Here is a 20,184-nt window from a genome sequence, read left to right on the forward strand (position 1 = left end):
TGTGTGTGTGGGGGGGGGGGGGGGGGCAGCCTTTTTGGCAGGCATGCCACAAATTAGCCATGAACCATCCCCAGGCCACTACAAACCCCTTCCCCTGCCCAATCTGCTGCTCTGCTTTCTGCTCTCCTATACTCTGTTCCTGACCCACTATTCTGATTTCTTCTTCCTTCCTTGTGCTCTGTACCTGCTTTGCTGCTTTGCTTCCTGCCCTGTCTGCCACTGTGCTGTGTGCCCTCATCCCTGATCTACTACATGTCACACAAATAAGCTGCCCGTGAAAGTGATGCTTGGGATATCAATGTACAATTTATGGATTCTGAGTGGAGGTAGGACATGGCTGTCTCATTGAATGACTCAGCTGATGTAGTGTCAGCCATCAACTGTCAGGCTACATCATGTCTCATGAGACCAGGAATGATGGACATTTATTAAGTTTTGATGGGAGTTCCTGGGAACAATGGGATGGCTGAAGCCTATAGAAACCAGTCCACTCTGCTAAGATGGGTTTGAACAATGGAGTTACTAAAGAACCTGGACAGGGGACTCAGGAAGACATAGGAAGTTTAGGCTGGGAAAGGGAGGGGGCAGGGCATGCTTTTCTAGCAGACAGACCAGCCAAGGAAGAGGAAACTGGGCTGAGAAGGAAAGAGTGAGAGAAGCCAGTGAAAGGGCCAGCACTGTTTACTCTGACCATGGGAAGCTTAAGAGCACAATTTTGTTGGGAACCAGATCCTGAAGCCTGGTGATGCTGCCACTAAGAATGCCCTACCAGGGCAGATTCACATGAAAATAGGCAAGACTTTATCAAAATGACCATTCTTAAAATCATGGGTCTGGATGGGTCGGTCATCTCATCCATCCCTATACACAGAGGCAGGTTTTGCTGCATCTAAATCAGTCCTGATGGATGCCTATCCAGCATCTTAAAACCATGCACTGAAGGAGATCCTACAATTGCTGTAGGTAGTTTAACTGCACTGACATTTGGGAATTTTCCTCTGAGGTTTAACTTGAATCTGCCTCCTGTAGTTTAAAGCTATTGCTTCCTGCCCAACTTTTAGCAGTTAGATAGGATAATTATACACCATCCTTTTTATGGCAACATTTTACATATTTGAAACTGTTATCACCTCACCCCTTCACCTGCCTTTCTTCCGATTAATTATTCTGAGCTCATTCAACCATTCCTCGCATGGCTTGGTTGCCATCACACCTGTTGCTCTCTTTTATATCTTCTCCAATTTCTCCACATCCTTCTTAAAATGTGGTGCCCAAAAATGGACACAATATTCTATTTAGTTCCAACTTAACACCAATAAGGATGTTAAGGAATATTACCTTACATATCTTGGATATGAGGTTTTTGCCAATGCAGTCCAAGGTGGTATATGCCTTTTTCACAAAAGCATCTCAGTGCTAACTCATAGTCATTTTGTGGTCCCCCACAACACCCAAATCCTCAGCTGTGCTCAGCTATCCTTCATTTTGTATCTGTTGAATTGGTTTGTCTGTTAGGTGAAGTACCTTACTTCTGTCCTTGTTGGATTTCATGTTATTGTTCATGACCTAATTCTCTGATTTATTGAGAGCATTTTGGATTTTCTATCCCACCCACATCTGTGTTGTCCGCAAATTTCATTACTGTATTCTCCAGTCATTTATTCAAATTGTTAATAAAAAGATTAATAGTATTGGACACGGAACATTTCCCTGGTGTTAGGGTAGGTTGTTATGTTTAATGGTTTGAAGTTGCACCTGCTTATAGTATTGTTTATATTTAGCTTTATTTAATTATTGCTTAAACTTTGTCCTTATTAACTTTTCATTTTTATTAGCCTGCTTTGAGTTGTTTTTGTAGATATCATAGTGCTCATTATACCTTTTCTTTTTTTATCACTGTGAGAAGTTTTTTTAACATAACATAGCAATGGCCTTGTTATCAGCTCCAATTAACTGAACTTGGCACTAACCAGTGAATAAGAGGATGAAAGGATTGGATATATTAATGAAAGGTGATAAGGGAGACCAATGGACAATGCCCAAAGTAAGACATCAGAAAAAGGCCAAATTAAGAGGTCTGCTTGTGATGGGTCTGTTAGACAAAGGAATATGCTGATGGGATAAAAGATGGATAGTATGCTGAACACCGAGAGACCAATCCACAAGCAAAGAGTCATCAAAGGAGTGAAGTTGAAGAAAAGCATAAAAGGGGGGAACAAGAAAGTTTGTCATCATTGTTGTCATAAATCCAGCCTTCTACACCTGTCTGGACCACCCCAGCCCATGATGTACCCTTTGCTTCCAGGAACTGAGTGGTTGCCTTTTCTGAAGAGCAATGTAACATCTGGGATTGGGTGAGATTATTGTATTTAATGTGTTTTCTCTCTCTGAATATAGAAACTGCTAAGATAATACTTGTTGTACTAATAAAGTTAGATTTTGACTTTAAGACACTGAGTTGTCTGCGTTCATATTTCATGTTCCATTTAAGGGTTAATTGTGTTTTAATGATCCCTTAGTACTATCTGGGAGACAGGGGTGCTAACAGTGGGATCCCACTTAATGCTTCCTTCCAGTTTGATATTGATACATTCATTACTACTTGCTTCTTGCGGTCTTTCAATCAGTTATGTAGTCACCATATGGCAGTTCTTTCTTTTCCAGTTTACTCTTGAGAATATCTTGTAGCACTGTGTTGAAGCCTTTCTACCAGAAACCCAAGAACGATGCTCATTCAAAGAGGGAATGGTTTCATGCCATCTGACTTATGTCCAACCCAGACTAACTTTTGTAACTCAGATTTCAAATGCTCTGAACAAACTATAGACCAAGAATTAACCCCATCAATTACTGGATGGTAAATCTGAATAAATTCAATAGAATCACAATGTGGTCACAGACAATTCACCAAAAGAAATAACAGTAAATATTTGAATCAACTATTACCAGCTATTTCCTCAGCTCTATTCATATTATCATATCCTGCTGGAAACAGGTTTGTTTGTGTGGAAACAAGGGATTGTTGCTAGGGGAGCAAGCGATCTTGAATGTTCATCCTGACTATGTAGTTTGGGCTATCTGGATGAAGCATGCCTGGGCTTTTCTGGTTAAAATTACCCTCTCTGCAGAAGGATGCTGTCACAGGGGTGAATTTTGCCTGAGAGATAACAAGAATCAGCTTTCAACTCAGCACAGTGTAAAAGCATCTCACTATCCTATTTTAAGTGTAAAAGCAACCAGTTCATTAGGGAAGTTGCTCTCTTGAGTTCCTTTTATGTAGTTTCTATAGTTCAAAGCTATATGCACTGCTAAAATATACATCCTTTCTTTCATCATGGGATTGTTCCTTCTTTCTTTTCCCTTTTTTTAACCCATTCCAAGCAGGGTGCTGTCTCAGGTGAAATTTCTGGCAGAATGTGCAGAAAAGGACTAAAGTTGTAGGGAATCCAAAGCCTCAGAAGCTTCTTTTGTAGTAATAACACCAAGGACAGCTAAGCCACTAGCTAAAAGTCAGACATATGTTTTATTTGTTTACAAAAATAAATTACTCTAAAACCCAAAGTAAATATTAAGTCACCTAAGACCTTGGAGTGACTTAAGCAGCCAGTGGAATGAAAATAGCATCTTGCCACTAACAATATGTCTGTATTTGGATTCTAAATTCTGATTACATGGATTTTTTTTTAAAGAAAATAAATAACAGTTTGCTGAACCATATGGAGGATATAAGCACCTTTAGAAAACAGGAGCAGAGAGAATCTGATTTCAATCAATCTGGAAATATTTATGTTCTGTCAGAATATTGCTATTGGTTTCTGATCTACCATGTTTCTGTTTAAACTTTCTCAATGCTCAGATATAGGGACAAAGTAAAAATGCATCAGTCATCCAGATTTACAATTTTTGTGCCCAGTTTGCACACACAGAGTTAGTCTTCTCAGGGAAGATACTGGGAAATACTGCTCCATTGTGTAAAAAGACACACAGGCATAAGGGGGAGCTGACACAACACAAGCTTCTCATGAAAACTGGGACAAAGGTATTACAAAGTGTACAACTAAGATAAGCCTGCATGTCATTACCATGACCATTAGGAGTGCATCTTTAACAGATAATCTACCTATTTTCCATCAGCAGAAGAGGGGCACAAAGGAGATCATTACATCCGAGCCTCTCTTGCTACAGTGAGAGGTATCACACTCTAGCAAACTCCTTTCTGTGATGGTCCTTAGGTTAGCGCTTTTGTTCACCTTTTGACTTTGTCTTTTTCCTCCAGCTAACTCCTGATCTCCTTCCCTGGAACCAGCAACTACCATACTTCATAATCACAGACGCCATATCCGACTATGTTGCTTTTATACTCTCCTGTGGTTCCTATGGAGTAAAAATTGCTTAAATCTTCCCTACCACAGAGCTTCTTATATGTAGAGATTGCTGCTGGGGCCAGAACAGAACTGGAGTGAGCTAAAAGAATTGAAAAGCTGTAGCTGTTTTCTCTCTTTCTAATGCACTGGGTAGATCATGACTGTAGTAGAGAAACTGGCTCACTGCTATTCAGGTCTGGCCATAACACAGGATCACAAACAAACCAGCACTATAAAAAGCAAGCAAGTCAACTGCCCAATGCAGTGGGACTATACTGGGGTCAGAAAACAGATGCATCATTGATTCACTGTCACTCTTCCATATGTTATGAGAAATCGACTGTCACTATGTCAGCCCATTTTCAGAAAAAAATTTCCTTGAACTTTTGTTCCTCAGGGGGTTTAAAATGGAGGATGTTTTTTTTTTAAAGTAGACTTTCTCCCTCTTTTTATCATGTAGCATCCCACAGATCTAACTAAGAATGCATCAGAAGGGCCCCATATTGCCTGGGTCATAAGTTACTTCATGTTTATCAGCTTATCTGCAAGAGAAGGTCTCCTTACTAGAGCTGGTTCCGGTAATCTGTTCTTCACTCTGGTTGGGTTCAGATGTTCCCTCTGGTCACATACAATGCACAGCATTGATTAGGTGCAGCTACAGACGTCCTGGGCGTCCGTAGCTGACATTTGCCGGTACTAACATTAGGTTATAATTATAGAGGTGGAGGAGCATCATGTTACTCACAATTATTGAAGTTTCATTTTGTAGCACTCAGAATGTTGCCTCTAATAAAATTAGGAGCCAATGAAATGCATGCAAAGGCAAGGAACACTACTTAGCTGGAAGAGATACAACAACCATTCATAGTCAGGTGGCATATGCTTCCAGCACCTCCATATCCCACACTGAAATTTTGAAAGGGGCCTTTGTCTTAAAGACTGAACTTGGGAAGGGTAACAGAAACCTTCTGAAAGCAGTAAGAATCTTAAGGACAACCCTGGTTACAATACTACAGCAGAGAATATAACTGAATGTGCAAAGCAACTCATGGTTTACCTGCATTAGAAGCCGAAGAGGTTTTCCAGTCTTCTGTTCAAGGACTCTGAACTTCACACCAGCTGAAAACAAAAGCAACGAAACAACCTGTGATGGAAGAGAACAACCCCCACTCTCTTCTCAGCACAATTATTGAGTGGAGATTTTCTAAAAATGACACAAGAAATCAAGCATGGGAGTTAGTCGACAAGAACCAAAATGACAAAGGAATTGCAAGGATCTTTATTAGTCCCTAACATTCTGTCAAAACGGGGGGAGGCCCATCCTCTGCTATCAAGGGACAGAAAACTCTCTGCTACTAATCACTTTTCACATGGTTGCTCAGTACTGTAGCAATGAAGTTTAGCACCCGGGACAAAGCCTGAAGTGGCAGTCTGCCCTTGCCCTACATAGATCCGGGGGGGGGAAAGACACACACAGTGGCAGGAGCTGCCCTCCCTTTGTCCCCGTGCCCTCCTCCCAAGTAAGCCACTTGCAGCTCTGTCCTGCGCCCTGCCCTGGCTGGGCAGCATCTGTTGGCACCCCTTCGCTTTGGCACCTGGGGTGGTTGCCCCACTCGCCCCCACCTTGCTATGGCACTGTGGTTGCTGTTCATGTGCTAGACTCCCTTCTGCTTTTAGCTTAAGTGAGGGAAGGGCTGGGATGGTGGTTGACACAGAGGCATTTGAGTAAATTCAAAGCAATCAATGATTACTGATAAGAATTAATCCATTCAGGTATTTCAACACTGCTACCACCATCCAGTCTCTCACTTCTTTATCCCCTCCAAGCCTAACTAAGTTCCCTATGAAATCAAAGTTAAATGGGAAAGATTTTGGATTTGAGGTATGATATACTGTAAATAAACAACATTTTACTAATATTCTAAACTGGGAGAATGCTTTATATTTAGAGGGGCACAGACTCCCTTGATGATGCAAAATGCTACAGCAGAGTGAAAGTTCTTTAAAGAACTTTCCTCTACCAACCAGGATCATTTCAGTTTTGGCTGGGTTCAGCTCTATCCTGCCATCCAGTTATTTTTGTCAGTCATTGAAGAAAGCTGGAAAAAAGTGTTTATGTATGAGATAAGAGAGATGTAGAATGTCATCTGAATACTAAAGGTCATCTTGCAAGATCAGCTTCCCCAGCGGTTTTATACAGATAGTGAATATGAGGGGATAAGGTTGAGTCTTGTGGGCCTTGGCAAATCTAGGCTCTGGACTAGGAGAAAAAGGACCAGTTACTTGCAGGGACTTTCTGAGAGGAAGCAACTAATCATTTCAAGGCCTGTTCTTCACACAGGCAACTTCTTTGAGATAGGACAGCAACGATCAAAAAACATAAAATGCTGAAGAGAATTCCTGCAGGCCAAACAAGGATGTACTATCTAGGTGAAGATTGCCCACTTGAACAAGTACCATCTTCTACGAATTCTAGCCCCACAGTCTCTTACCACAAATACTACTAGTTAACGTTGTCTCTTAAGTGAAAATTTAAATTAAGATCCTAAGCCATTAACAAATATATGAAGGGCTTAAGTTACAAATACATCCATTTATAAATTAACACTAGTATTTGTAGACTGTTTGAGAGCTTTGAGCACTTAACTTTATATGAAGAGTAAAAATGCTCAGTAAGTTCCAGATCGTTATAACAGAAATATCCTAAACCATCTTCTCGATTAACCTGGCAAGATTAGAGTTCAGGGTTCTGTGCTCCCTGTGCTTCATTTATATCATTACTAACATAAGACAAATCAGAATATGCTTCTACTTCTTTGTTTGACTTTATGCAATGCGTTAATCATTATTTATATTCTAGTAAATGTTGGAGCCCCAGCAGGCTAGGTCAGTGGTTCTCAACTTCTTTAGACTCAAGGCACCGCTTGTTAGACTCAAGATACCTCTCAGAAAATGCCATTTCTTAGTTTTTACTCTTTTTTTATTACAGAAAAATAAAACCAACTCTTTTGTTGCAGAAGAACTCAGAAAGACGACAACAAGTCAGAATGTTTTTGACACTACAGATTCCTGGTTAAAATCTCTGAATTTATGTTGGGAATTGTGTAGGTGTTTGCACATCTCTCAGTGCTAATCTCAGAGCATCCTGGCCATGAGAATTACTAGGCTAGTTACAAAAAGTCATGGGCTAAATATAGACATTGGATTTATGATACATTATAACCGTACTAACATCTGATACCCCAGGTAACCTGTCTACTATTTACCAGCTATATTCTCAACACCAGGTCTACATTACCCTTCTCCCCATACTGGTCTCTCACCCATTAACTGGCTCAATTTACATTTTCACTGACAGGCTTTCTTGCATGCATACTGGCCTCTGGCTTCTATTCCATCCGGGAAGAGCACAGACCAACTGCAGACAGACACTTTCTCAGCCTGTCAAAGGGTGTTTGTACCTGAAAGCTTGCAAAAAAGAATTTTTCCAACTATTTTAAATGGTCTAATACAGTGGCCTCCAATTCTTTTAAGTAGGAGATCACCTTTGGCATTTAAAAGCAACCCAAGATGTACCATGCACTGCCGCCACCCCCCTGCCCAGCAGGTAGGGGTGGGGCAGATCGAGGCAGAGGGAGAAAAAATTATTTGGGAACTTGCCTCCCCAGCAGATAAGTCCCACCCGGTCAGGGCCCCACTCAACTTACCCCTGCTCCTGCCTCTGCGGCACTGTCCCTCACAGTAGGGGCCTTGATCTAGCCCCCACCCCTTCCTTCCCCCATGGACTGACCTGCAGGCTGGGGTGCATACGTTCATGCATATGGGCACTCAGCCCTCCACCCCAGCCTCAGATCAACTCCAAGAGGCTCTGAGATCTACCGCAAGAGGCTCCGAGATCTACCAGTGGAATGAGATCTACTGGTTGGTGACCACTGGTCTAATAAAAGATATCAGATTTACAAAAACAACCTAAGCTAGTTAAAGAATTACAAAGAGTTTGCAATAAAGAGAAAAGTTAACTAACTTGCTAGAAGTCAAACTCTAATGACTGAGCCAGGAACAGAGGCCAAGTTGCCTGAACCCTAGCGCAGTGCCTGATTTACTGCATTATACCATTCCAAAAGCAAAACTCTACATCCAGAACAAAACAGGCAGACCCCATTCCAGGATAACTTTTTCCAGTTGGCTGGCCTCTGCTTGGTGTACACAGCTCTTGGGTGGAGAACTACAGATCTGATATGTTTTCAAAATTTTATAAAAAACATATTATTCCACTTACATGTGGATGGACCATTATTCATCTATGCTTATTTAGACATCATGAATACAAGTGTTCTCTCACTTCAGAGTCTAAGCCAAGGAAATCAGAGGCCAGATGTCAGGACTGCACTGAACTGTACTTAAAAAGTGCACTAAACCCTTCCTGATAGGAAAGCAATACATACAAGGCATTGGAACCACTTTGATAATAGTTCCAGAACTAACTGATCAGGAACCTACAGCAAAAGAGCAATACTATTGGGACGATATGTTTTGCAGGTCATCACTCTGTAATTGGTAATAGAAAAGCAGCATCAAGGAAACAAATGAGTGGTGTGCAGTTTCATAGTTTCATAGTTGTTGGGGGCTGGAAGGGACCTTACAGATCATTGGGTTCAGCCTCCCTGGACATGTGCAGGAAAGATTTCTTGAAGGGATTTGACTTTTTCTTTTCTCTTCTCAGACAAAAAGTTCTTCTGACCTGAGTCAGAGATGATCTCTCAAAATGTCTTGCCTGAAGAGAAGGTCTGATGCATTTTCCTGTTTCCTCAGTTAGAAGACATCATGGTTGGTATTGCAGTGTTTTTTTTAAATCATTCACAGCAAGATTTCATTCTAATCAATTACCTGACATCTATTGGGACAGCTGTCTTTAGCTGGATTTCCTGGCATCCAAAGACAGTTCCTAAAAGGTTAAGTTCCTGCAAGCAAATGCATGGAGACCTGCTGAAGGCAGGCACTGAAAAGCAACATAATCTGTGGAATTCCTCATCTCTTCACACCCAAAACCTGGAATATTTCCAAAGAGACTAACAGACATAGCCGCTATCAGCTGCCTCAGGGTTCCTTCCAGTTCATGACTGGCCTTGACTTGGTGATAACCAAGATCTTTCACTCTATGTTTCTTGCATCTGGAATTCCCTGATTCACAGTCATACTGGAGCTTATGGTTTAGCCCTTCTTGATTTGCAACGGTTTATCTACAATTAATTTCAGCTAAACCCACTTCAGTATTACCCTTGATTCCAGTCCCAAAAATGGTTGTCAACCATGGCGTGGCGGAAAGTAATTCTGAAATGGTCACAGGCTAATCTGGAAAGAGGGAAGCTTATTTGTTACTTACCCAGAGTTCTCTGGTTCTGAAACTAAACTGGACATTTCAGCTCAGTTCTTTAATTAGTATAAATCAGCAAAGCTCCACAGAAGTTCACAAAGTTATGTCAATTTACACTGAAGACACAGCCCTTCTGAATATATGAATATAGTTCTGGGAAGGGGCCCCAGGCCATCAAGTCCAGTCCTTTGTGCTCTAGACAGACAATTCCCAGGGACTCCCCAAAATCACTACTTCAAACTTCATACACAACTAAAAAGTACAATAGAACTGAAACATCAAGAGCACCCTATAACACGCAATAGGTAAAAGCAGGGGAGATGAGGGCAGTGTCAATGCCCTGTCACTGCAATGACATTAATATATGATCGAAAGATCCTAGAAATAGGACTATGCCACATGCTATGGAGGAAAACAAAATTCCCCATGTTCCATGCCTGTAAGACTTAAGGAAAACATTCCTTTCTGATGCCAAATCTGAATGAAAACAAGATCTTCTAGCCAGGAACCCGTGTATTTTTAAGTCCCAGAAGGACCATCAGTGCCCTCCAGTCAAAAAGCCCTGGCCTAGCTGTGGCCAACATCCCAGTGCTTCAGAGGAACATAACCTCATACCTATTCCCTGCTCCCAAGCTAATAACATTAATGAAAGGAAAAAAAATCCTTTTTGGCCCCTACTGGTGATCAACAAAAGCCCTGAAGCATGGGATTATCTACATAATCCCTAACATACTACAAGAAACTTACCTCTGTATCCCAATTGAGGATTACAAATACATGATTCCACCTATAATTCTAACTAACTGTTGAGACAGGACTCCTTGTTTTCTCATACCACTCCTTCCATAAACTTTTCCAGGTCAGTCTTAGAGTGATTCAGGTTCTTTGCCTTACAACTTTGCTCAGAAAACCATTCCAAAACATTATTTCTCTGACAGTTAGAAACCTTCTTATAATTTCTGACCTACATGTATAGCTACCCATTTATGTATACCCATTTTGTAGCTCTTTTTTCTGTTCCTCCTCTTTCCTTAGTATTCATGCCATGAATGTACTTGTAAAGGGTGATCATATCCCCTTTCATCCTCTATTTTGTTAAACCAGAAAAGAACAGGTTCTCAAGGTGTTCTATCCTGTTTTCAAGCCAAGAACAGATGGCAAAAAATTAAAAATAAAAATTGCCCCACAATTTAGCAAAAACTTTGAATTCCAGAGGATTTGACGTTGCTAGCAGATCCTGTTAAGCTGACCCAGCAGGTAAAAACAGCTGACCCAATTTAGAAGTTGTCTGGGAGAACAATACTTTCTGCTTCAGTATGTTTTGCTATACTGCTTCTGATTCTGCTTTAGCATTACATTACTTTCCACTGACTTTATTATCCAGTATCATAAGATAACTGTTTAGTAGCACTGACAACTGCATAGCTTTTGTGTTGGGAACCTGAGTGTCTTGCAGGCATGAACAACTGGTGTCTCCCACGACTGGGGGGGCACCATGGTGGTGAGCAAGTGGAGACTGCATCAGCAGCAAGGGGGGGTGGTGACTGCCTGCAGAAGCTGGTGGTGGCTTTGGTGGCGGCCAATCTCGGGGTGGGAGGGCATGTGTCCCTCCCTCCCCCCCGTGTCCTCCCTATGCATTGCCTATGCTTTCAGGTAATTTTTACTTTTTCAGTACAAAAAGCTACCCCAATACCAGATCAAACCCCCAACAGGCACCCCTGTGAATACAAGTGTGGGAGCTCTTGCCAGTTTTCAGATGTGGTACCTACCTGCGAGTCGGTAAGATCTGCAGAGCCGAAGCAAGATTGAATAAAGGGGTAGAGAGTCAATGAGGTCCACTAGCAGATGGATCAGGCCTTGCACAACCACCACCAGCAGGCGGAGCTATAAAGAAACAGTTTGACAGGCAGATGCAGATAAGCAAACAGGCTCACACTCTCAAAAACAATTAGTAATGTTGGCAGCCTAAATTTGTGGACACTCAGCTTAAAACACTCTGGATAGAGTTGATTTCCAGTGAGCTCTGAGAATCAGACTCCTTGACAATCTCGGTCTAAATCTGTAATAATAATCAAGGTGCTTGTGGCTGCATAGACTCTGTCCTTCAAAAGCATGAGATATATTCTACTTTTGTGCCATTGAAAATAGTGGAATGCAGTATTAAAGACAGAGGTGAGGAATTAGACTTCCATTTCTAAGAGATTCCATCACTTAACAGCTGTGGTTAACAGATGCAAAACCGTGTCTCCCTCGCAGTGAATAAAACTAGCTTGCTTCTAACTGAAGAATCCCTTCATAAAGCATTTAAACTTCCCCTTATTCAAGCACTCTCCATTATTGTACTACTTTTCATAGTTTTTTCTGTCAAACTTTTTGGAGTCCTGTACTATTTTTATTCTGCTCCTTTCAAATAAGATGTTAAAGTTTTTGTGAAGGTTACAGGCTTTAGTGAGAAACTTTGCATCCAGGCCTTAAATGGTACTGGCTGGATTGGGAAATGAGTCCAACTTTTCCACCAAAGTCTGGCTAAGTAAGTATTAATGAAATAAGTTCATTTCCAGATGGAAAAGTTCTGGATCAAACTAGAAGGGCAGTTACCCCAGGAAGTGGGAGGGAAAGATTAAAAATGACTCCAGGGAAAAGACAGTAGAATAGATTGTCCCAATGACTTTGATTTTCTGGGAATTTCCTTCAGAGAAACACAAGTATGCATCCTGAATTCCATCTGCTTGTTGCATGTCAGCTGTATGAGAACTCTCCCCAGGACAGTCTTATGATTATCGTATTTGTATATGGATGTGAACGGACGAGTGAATATTTCACTTACATAGATAAGATGTGACCATCTCTAAAGGCTGAATCTTACCAGCGTAAACACCAAGTAATACAGTGCAGTGGTGGGTAAAAGAAACAGCAGGATCGTAAATAGCAAAGTGCCAATAAACAACTGGGGAAAAAGAAATAATAAACAAATGTTATTAACAGTACAAGACATGTAAAGATTAGGTAATGTTTAGATTACAGAGACAGGAGGTTCACAACACTCATCCCAACACACTACTTCTAAGTCCATATTGCTGGTGAATAAGACATTTTTACCCTGAGTAAGTAACGTCCCTCAATAATGACCCCTTTTTGTAAGGTTCCATTTCTCAACATGCAATATGGGTAAATACATTGCATCCTATCAGAATATGACTCCCTGATAGACTACTCAAGGGTTCTATTTTTTTTTAGAACCCAACTTTTCAAGTTGATCCAAATCAGCAGAGCTGCAGCAGAAGTCACAGAGCGATACTGATTTGTGCCATCTAAGGATCACATTCTTAATCTGAGATTACATTTTCCAAAACGGGAAATCCAGGGATCACCATTTCTGCAGAAACAGCACATGACCATGGTGTATTGCAAGAGAAAACACCCGGAGAGTCCTTTTTCTAAGGGAGATAAATGCCAGTTTTAAGCATGTAAGCAGAGATTCACCATAAGCCACCCCAACCAACAATTTTTTAATGGCTATTTTCCCCCAGTACCCGCTCCTCTCTCACACCGTGGCTGTTGCTTAGCAAAGCTTTTTTTGTGTTAGTATATCAAAAAGTATTTTAAGGTCTGTGCCTTAAAAAGCTGTTTCCACCCGAGCCAATGACAAACCCCCACTGGTTTCAACAGCTGCAGAATTAGGTTTTTTACATGCCAAACACATTCTTATTTTCCATGTGCAAAGAGAAAGAACCCTAAAATAGTGGAATCTCTCTGACACAGCTGCTATTCCTCTCCTGTCCAGGGGTGGGGAGGTTGTCCCAGTATGACTGTAAGAGGCCTAAGTTTGTCTGTTGCAATTTGCTGAAGATGAGCTGCTTTCAGAAGTTACCAAATAGTGCTTCAGCAGAAATTAAAAAGACAAGGTCAGGAGCTGCATTGAAGCTACTCATCCTGCCAGTCTATGGTATTTATCACTTCACCTGCAATTCTCATCTCAAAGCAACTGAAACTATTAAATAACAAATTCTTATACTTGGTCCCATTTGAGTGATACTTTTTAATGCTATTTTTAAAATAAGGAGAGAACAGATTGGCTCTGTGTAACTTTCCCATTGTTTCTTCAGCACTGCAGTTTGAAAGGTAGATTGCACTGCTTCACAAAATGTGTTCCAACATCCTGGTGAAAAAGCGTGGGCCAACCTCCAACTGGATGTGAAATAAATAGGGTCTTTTAATAGGAACACTAAGAAGCATGTTACTATGGCAACACTGCTGGGCACCACTTACTTGGTACATTATTTAAATTGCCTCCCTCCCCCGTATCTCCTTCCCTACCCATGCTCTGAGGGGCACCAAGTATCTGCAACTCTCATGGAAGTCACTAGGGCTGCTGGCAGGTGCTCAGTACCTCACAGGATCAGGATCTTTTAATATACTGAGAAATGATTACAGCAACCAACAGCCCTGAATCTCATGGCTGTGTTCCAGTGTCTCTGAAATGGGGCTTTGGTCCTGAATCTGAAAAATGTGATCCTGAAATGTCTGCCCTCCCCCCTCTCCCATGTTCCCTCACTGCCAGGCACTAGCCTAAGGACCTGCTGAGAGAACAAAGTCCGGTGCTATCTGAATATAACTATATTGCTTCCAGAGGTAGCCAGGGGGCAATTAGCCCAGCCACAGCACTGCATCAAGGCAGATACACCAATCAGAAGCAGAAGTGGTATAGACAGCTTCTGGTTCTGTAGGTCTGTGGAGTATCCAGGACCGTATACTGGATTTGCAGTATAGAAGAAGAGTCCAAAATTGTGCTTGAGGAGCCAAACAGGCAATGTGCCAAGATCTGTACTTAATTTGGATGCCCTGGAGCAGCCTGTGGACTGCACCCTGACTTTAAATAAGGCAGAATCAGGCCATGCTGCAGACTTTGCAGAGTATAATACAGCACTTGCTTGATGCTTTGCCACTACCTGGTCCAAGTCATAGGAGCAGGAATCCACCCGCTGTCGCAGGACATTCCACTTCTTCCCACGGAATAAGCGCCAGAGAGATGACAACCCATAAATCTTCAGGCAGTAGAGCCTATGCAAAGAGGAGGGACACCACAAATTAGAATCAAGATCTCCTGAGCCACAACACAAGGCAGTTGCTATCACTCTCCATGCTGTCAGCTGAGCAGGGCACTGAATTGCTAAGGTTATGTAAACTGAAGGAAGCAAAAAAAGAAAAAAGAACAATGAAGATAAAACAAAATGCTGAATAACTGCTTGATCAATGGCACCATCCAGCCTGTGAACTGAATGAGGAAGGGGCCCTGTGGGAAAAGAGCAGCATGTGATCATGTAATTAAAGATCATGATAATGCAGATACACAAGGGGGCACACACAACCTTAATTCTGGCATTCCCTTACTTTTGATTGCTTGATGTTGTGACCTCAATTTTCCTTTAATGTAGATTTTCATGTGAAACTGGTTGACTTTGAGAAGCAATGTACACAGCTTGATGTCATTTTCCCATCTTATCTGTGCCTGTCTATATCTAACCCAGTAACTTTGGAATGTTTGATCAGTTCCAGAATTTCAAAGAATGTTCTGGGTATAAATGTCTAGATTTGGGGGAAAACTAGAGAACTGAAATGAGGGATACATGGAGCCCCTACAACTTATTTAGCAAGCCACAGCTTCAAGCATCTCTCTAATTGTTTACAGATCAAGCAATCTGTTGATGGCACCTATTAACATTGCATCTCACCTCTCCTCATCTATTCAATGTTGATACCATGACACTCAGAATAAGCTACCAGACCAATTATGAGGGTGTGGGGAACTCTGCAGTGGGAAGGAGGAATGGGGCCACAGACTCTTGCCTGAGAGGAAGGGAGGTGCAGAGAGATCCCCCTTTACAGTGGAGAGATTGGCAGAAAGAGAATAACCATTGCACCTTTGGCACGTGGGGGAAGTTGGAAGACACAAAGAACCCCAGGTGGGTGGAGGGGATTCCACCTGCCAGGGGAAGAGTTGTAGAGGAGCCATGAAATGGAAGGGGATGGAAAGGCATTGCAGAGGGAGCAGCCTGTGGGCTACAATGGAGGGGTGTCCAGGATTCAGCCTGCAGAAGCTCACAGTGCGCGTGACATCCTAGTTAAAATATATGATCAACTAAAACTCTAAACCACTGTTGTGAAAGTAGTGGTGAATTGTCTTACACAACAAAGGAAGTCAGCTGGAAGGATCACCAACAGCTTAACAAGATTTGCATAAGGCTACCAAAGCAGGGAGGCTCAGTTCAGCACAGTAACCTACAGTGTCCCCAAGACAAGTCTAGCCTTGTGGCCTTTCATCCCAGCTGCTTCAACCAGTGCAGACTTGCCTCTTTCCTCTGACTAATACTACACCTGCCCACTCCCATGCACTCAAGCATGCATGCCTAATGCTGCACCTGCCACACCTTCACAGCCTATTTGTATACACATGCCTGCTTTCATTTGCATGTCAATGTAGTGAATTCACTTTAATATCAGGACTCTGAATTCTGCATTGCCTTGATTAGCAAATGTAACACCAATGCAGTATACAGTTGTTGCAATACCATGCCCCTCCCCGTTGCATGAATTGAGGCTTCTGTGGCAATTCAATAGCTGTGAGAGCTTTATGCTCACTTATCATCTCTCCTTTCCCCCTAAGGAGTGAAGCTGGGCAAGTTTGCTGTGCTTCAGGCATAGGTAGCTATGCTTCTAACAAGGACACCTGAACCCGGCAGACTGCCATTCTAAAGCGCATAAATTAGAAGTGAACAATATAGAAACTGCTTTTATCTTCTCTCCCTCCCCTATCCTGACCTTCTTACTGAAGGGAAAGTCCCTTATCTGCTCTACAACCTGAAAGAGGAACTTCCAGGTAAAAAGCTCTGTGGATGAGATTCCTGCTAGGCAGGATTTCTATGAATCCTAAGCCGTCTGCTTACAGCATTTCTCTATACATCTAAACTACGGTATTCCCTGTGACCTTGACCTGTCTGCACTGAAGTTCACTCAGTTCTACTCAATGTACTTTACTTTTCCCCTCCTCACCACCCCAGGGAGAGGAGAGTGGCATCTCTAGTGATTATTAGGCAGAAGATTTCCTGTTCATCCCCTTAGCATGCTGTCTTCTCTGTCAGGACTGCTATTGCCTGTTGCACTTTATGATCCAAAGGATGCATCAGCAAAAACATGCTTTGTTTTGAATTCTTTTCGCAAGAATAACTCTGACACACTCTATATAGAATGTGACAAACAAGCCTCTCTCTTACACGCCCTTGCCTGCTCAGCTCACACCCGCTTTTCTGTGTCTGTAAAGTGCAGGTGGCCCTCTAGTGGGGCAAGGGGAGTAACACAGAAGCCATTCACCATCATTCAGGCAATCTGAAAGGTGCAACTGAAAATCCAGACAGATTACTCCAAATGCATGCAAATCTCTGCAGCAAGGGAGAGGCAGTGCATTTCTGGAAGCACATTAAAAATGAGGTATTTCCTTGCAACCCCTCACCCCCCAGCCACTGGAACTGGGAAGACGCAGGAAAAGGCAAAAATCAACGACTCTTGGAAAATTTGCACTTTTATTCATCCACTAAGGGTAATTTTACTTTTCTAACCAACTGTTCAGAGTGAATAGACAATTAGCTGTAACACAGTTAATATCCCATAGGGTTCCCATATAGCTCTGGCAGATATCTCTGTATATTCAGACTCAGTCATTTGTAATTGGCCAAATTTATCTGTGGTTTAAGACTGTTAAAGTCAATAGGATCACACCAAGGACTAACTGGGTGCAACATGATTTTGGGGATGGGCATATCTGATGAAGCAAACAAATCAAATTCACCCACCTGGCTCCATAGACATAGAAGCAGTAGATATGGAAGGTCAGGAGTGCAATTATGTCGGAGAGGATGGAAAGAGCCACAGTCAAGCCTAGACAAGCTGACAGGCCAACATACCAGAGGATCATCTCAATGAAGGGGGACATCAGGTGGATGTAGCCTAGTGGAAATTGGAAAGAATGACACTGTACAAGAGGTATTTCACCACTTGCTGGAGCCTCTAGAGAGAAAATTCTTGATGGCCTAGTCAGCCTCTCCCCCTCCCTGTCCCTCCAAGAATGTTGCTTCAGAGATCAAAGCCAAGATGACATGAAAGTAAAAATGGGAAGTGCTTTTAGATTGCCACCTTCCAATTACAATGACTGGCACTTCCCACCCTTTTAACTCTTAATTCCCTTTCCTCTGGTGTAGCAGGTGTAGAGAGGCTTGGGGACATCCGCTTACTCTATGCAAAGGTGGCCATCTTACTCCCATGTGTGGCTGACATTGTTGGCTAGATTTTCTGTTTGCTATCCATTGGGATAAATTTTTTGGGCACATGGTAATCCTTACTGATACACTTTCATCCAGCTCTCCTACCCCAACAGAAACCATCACAAAGCAGTTGCTACAAAATAATGAAGTCTATGCAATATATTTAGTAGCATGAAACCTCTCTGACCATTATTTAAGGTGGAGCAAAAAACAAGGCTGTGCTTGATTCATTAACAGCCAGTCACAGTTGCTAAGCCCTGTCCTACATGACTATTTCTCACATGCACATATTTCTTTATCACTAGTGAGATTCTATTTCAAGATACAGATGCATTCATGACAAGTTTAAAAAGGCCACTCACTGAAGTCAGCTACAGGATGGATTCTGCATTTCAAGCCCAAAAATAAGATTCCCCACCCCCATCCTGTCCAACTACCCTTTATAGGGCAAAGATGAAGAAGCTAGTGCAAGATCTGGAATCTTCTTTTGGGCACAGGCCATTACTGGTGCCAAATGAATTAATTTCACTGTGCCTTTTAATTTTTGCCAAGTATCAAATCTACACACTTTACTTATTTCACATAGCTTCCCTGTGTGGAACCTGGAACCCAATTTTGGTTTGAGTTCCCAAATCAGAAAGAATCACAAACCAGTATGTCCTTGCAATGACACACTTTGACTTCAGATTTCTAGGACAACACAAGACATTGGGGAGAGAGCTGTGAAAAGGGAGGATGAAAGGTTAAACAAGTGTACTTACTAATCCAAAGGTGAATGTGGTACAGAAAGAACCGTCCCAGCACCTGGTCCAAAGCTCGGTTCATCTTTAAACCAGCTGGCACTCCCATTAGCCATTGCAGCAGGTCCTGGAGCTCTTTAGCGACATGCTGCCAACACAAGATGACAATCTTACAGAGTGCAAAGTGGTTATACTGTACATGCGCAACACTTCAGATGCAACAAAAGCCTTTTCTCATGACTCCTGTACAATCTCTGAGGAAAAATACTGTCTCATGGGTGCAAAAAACCCCTACATTAGCTATATTAGAAACACCATGTGCAGTTTGATGAAGAGCGCCTTTCAGAACTTTTAGATAAACACCACACAGGTGCCCAATTCTCCTGAGTCAGAAATCAGATCACAGACGACACTTCTGACAATACCGTTGCAATGTAGGAGAGCAAACTGGGTGCTTTTCAGTGAAGGCAGTGATACATTTTCACAGATGATCGACTACTCAAGAGTGAGGGGGAAATGTAACTTCTGAGTAAAATTTATGCAAATAAGCTTGGATTTTCAAAAGGAGCTGGAGGCTATAGCTTCATTAACAAAAAGGTATGCTTTTTTTTACCATAAAATAACTAATTCACGTTAGCTATCCCACTGTAAAAAGCACAGCAGAGACAAGGTGCATTAGCTGTATGGCAAGGTAAACAGACAAGGTCATCCACAACCTACAGGGCTGATTTTGCCTAACTACATTGCGGCAAACATTACAAGTCCTTTGCCTCCATGTAGGATTTCCTAGCCAGCTAATTATCTCTTCTAAAAAGCACCTTGATGTCAGTAATTTCAAAGCCTGAGGGAGTCAGGTGCCCAAATCACTTAGACTTCTTTGAAAAACCCAGACACAGGCAAAAACCAGGTACACCCCCGACACCCACACAGAGTAACCGTGAAGTTCACGTGTGAGGAGAATCTAGACTTGGGGCCCAACCTTGATGGATGATGGGTCTGTTCTCTTCTTAATGCATATGCATCATTTCTAGAAATGCTAAAGTCACAAATTCTCTGCCCAGAGAAAAATCTGTATTTATTAATCAACAGTTGGGGGATCATTTGTGAAATAACTTTCTACACATAATAGACACACAATATGTTTAGTTTAGTGGCACAGTTCCAAGCTACATTTTCAATATGAGCAAAATTTCCTTTCACAATAGGATAGTCTGTACATCACATTGATTTTTTAGTTTGCTGGTCAATTAAAGATCCCACCTTGTGACCTTGGAAGATCTGAAATCCTGTATATAAATACATAATTCATTTTTATAGAAAAATATCTCAATGCAAGAGGTAGGCCATAGTCAATTCCCACAAATTCTTTTGAGGAAGTATTTTGCAAGACA

At 41.9% G+C, this 20,184-nt stretch overlaps 1 protein-coding gene and 1 long non-coding RNA gene across 5 annotated transcripts in view; one reads left to right on the top strand and one right to left on the bottom strand.

The window, feature by feature from the left end:
• PIGQ (phosphatidylinositol glycan anchor biosynthesis class Q) overlaps nucleotides 1-20,184 on the bottom strand; it is a 102,354-nt gene that overhangs the window by 1,318 nt on the left and 80,852 nt on the right. For all 3 annotated transcript variants that reach the window (XM_019507677.1, XM_019507675.1, XM_019507676.1), the window contains exons 5-10: nucleotides 18,815-18,941; nucleotides 17,586-17,739; nucleotides 14,688-14,799; nucleotides 12,605-12,685; nucleotides 11,508-11,622; nucleotides 5,422-5,483 (exon numbers count right to left, since the gene is read on the bottom strand). In XM_019507677.1, the coding sequence (XP_019363222.1) occupies nucleotides 5,422-5,483; nucleotides 11,508-11,622; nucleotides 12,605-12,685; nucleotides 14,688-14,799; nucleotides 17,586-17,739; nucleotides 18,815-18,941 (651 nt within the window). The remainder of the gene's footprint in view (nucleotides 1-5,421; nucleotides 5,484-11,507; nucleotides 11,623-12,604; nucleotides 12,686-14,687; nucleotides 14,800-17,585; nucleotides 17,740-18,814; nucleotides 18,942-20,184) is intronic.
• The window catches only part of LOC109290861, a 35,234-nt gene continuing 15,251 nt past the window's right edge, over nucleotides 202-20,184 (top strand). The window contains exons 1-2 of one of the 2 annotated variants that reach the window (XR_002095698.1): nucleotides 202-2,354; nucleotides 9,088-9,191. This is a non-coding gene — a long non-coding RNA (uncharacterized LOC109290861). Of the gene's footprint in view, nucleotides 2,355-9,087; nucleotides 10,861-20,184 lie in introns of those variants that run through there. The other variant, XR_002095699.1, reaches the window with a different exon arrangement.

The sequence above is a fragment of the Gavialis gangeticus genome, unplaced genomic scaffold, assembly GCF_001723915.1.
Source record: "Gavialis gangeticus isolate Ggan-Ray unplaced genomic scaffold, GavGan_comp1, whole genome shotgun sequence".
NCBI lineage: Eukaryota > Metazoa > Chordata > Crocodylia > Gavialidae > Gavialis > Gavialis gangeticus.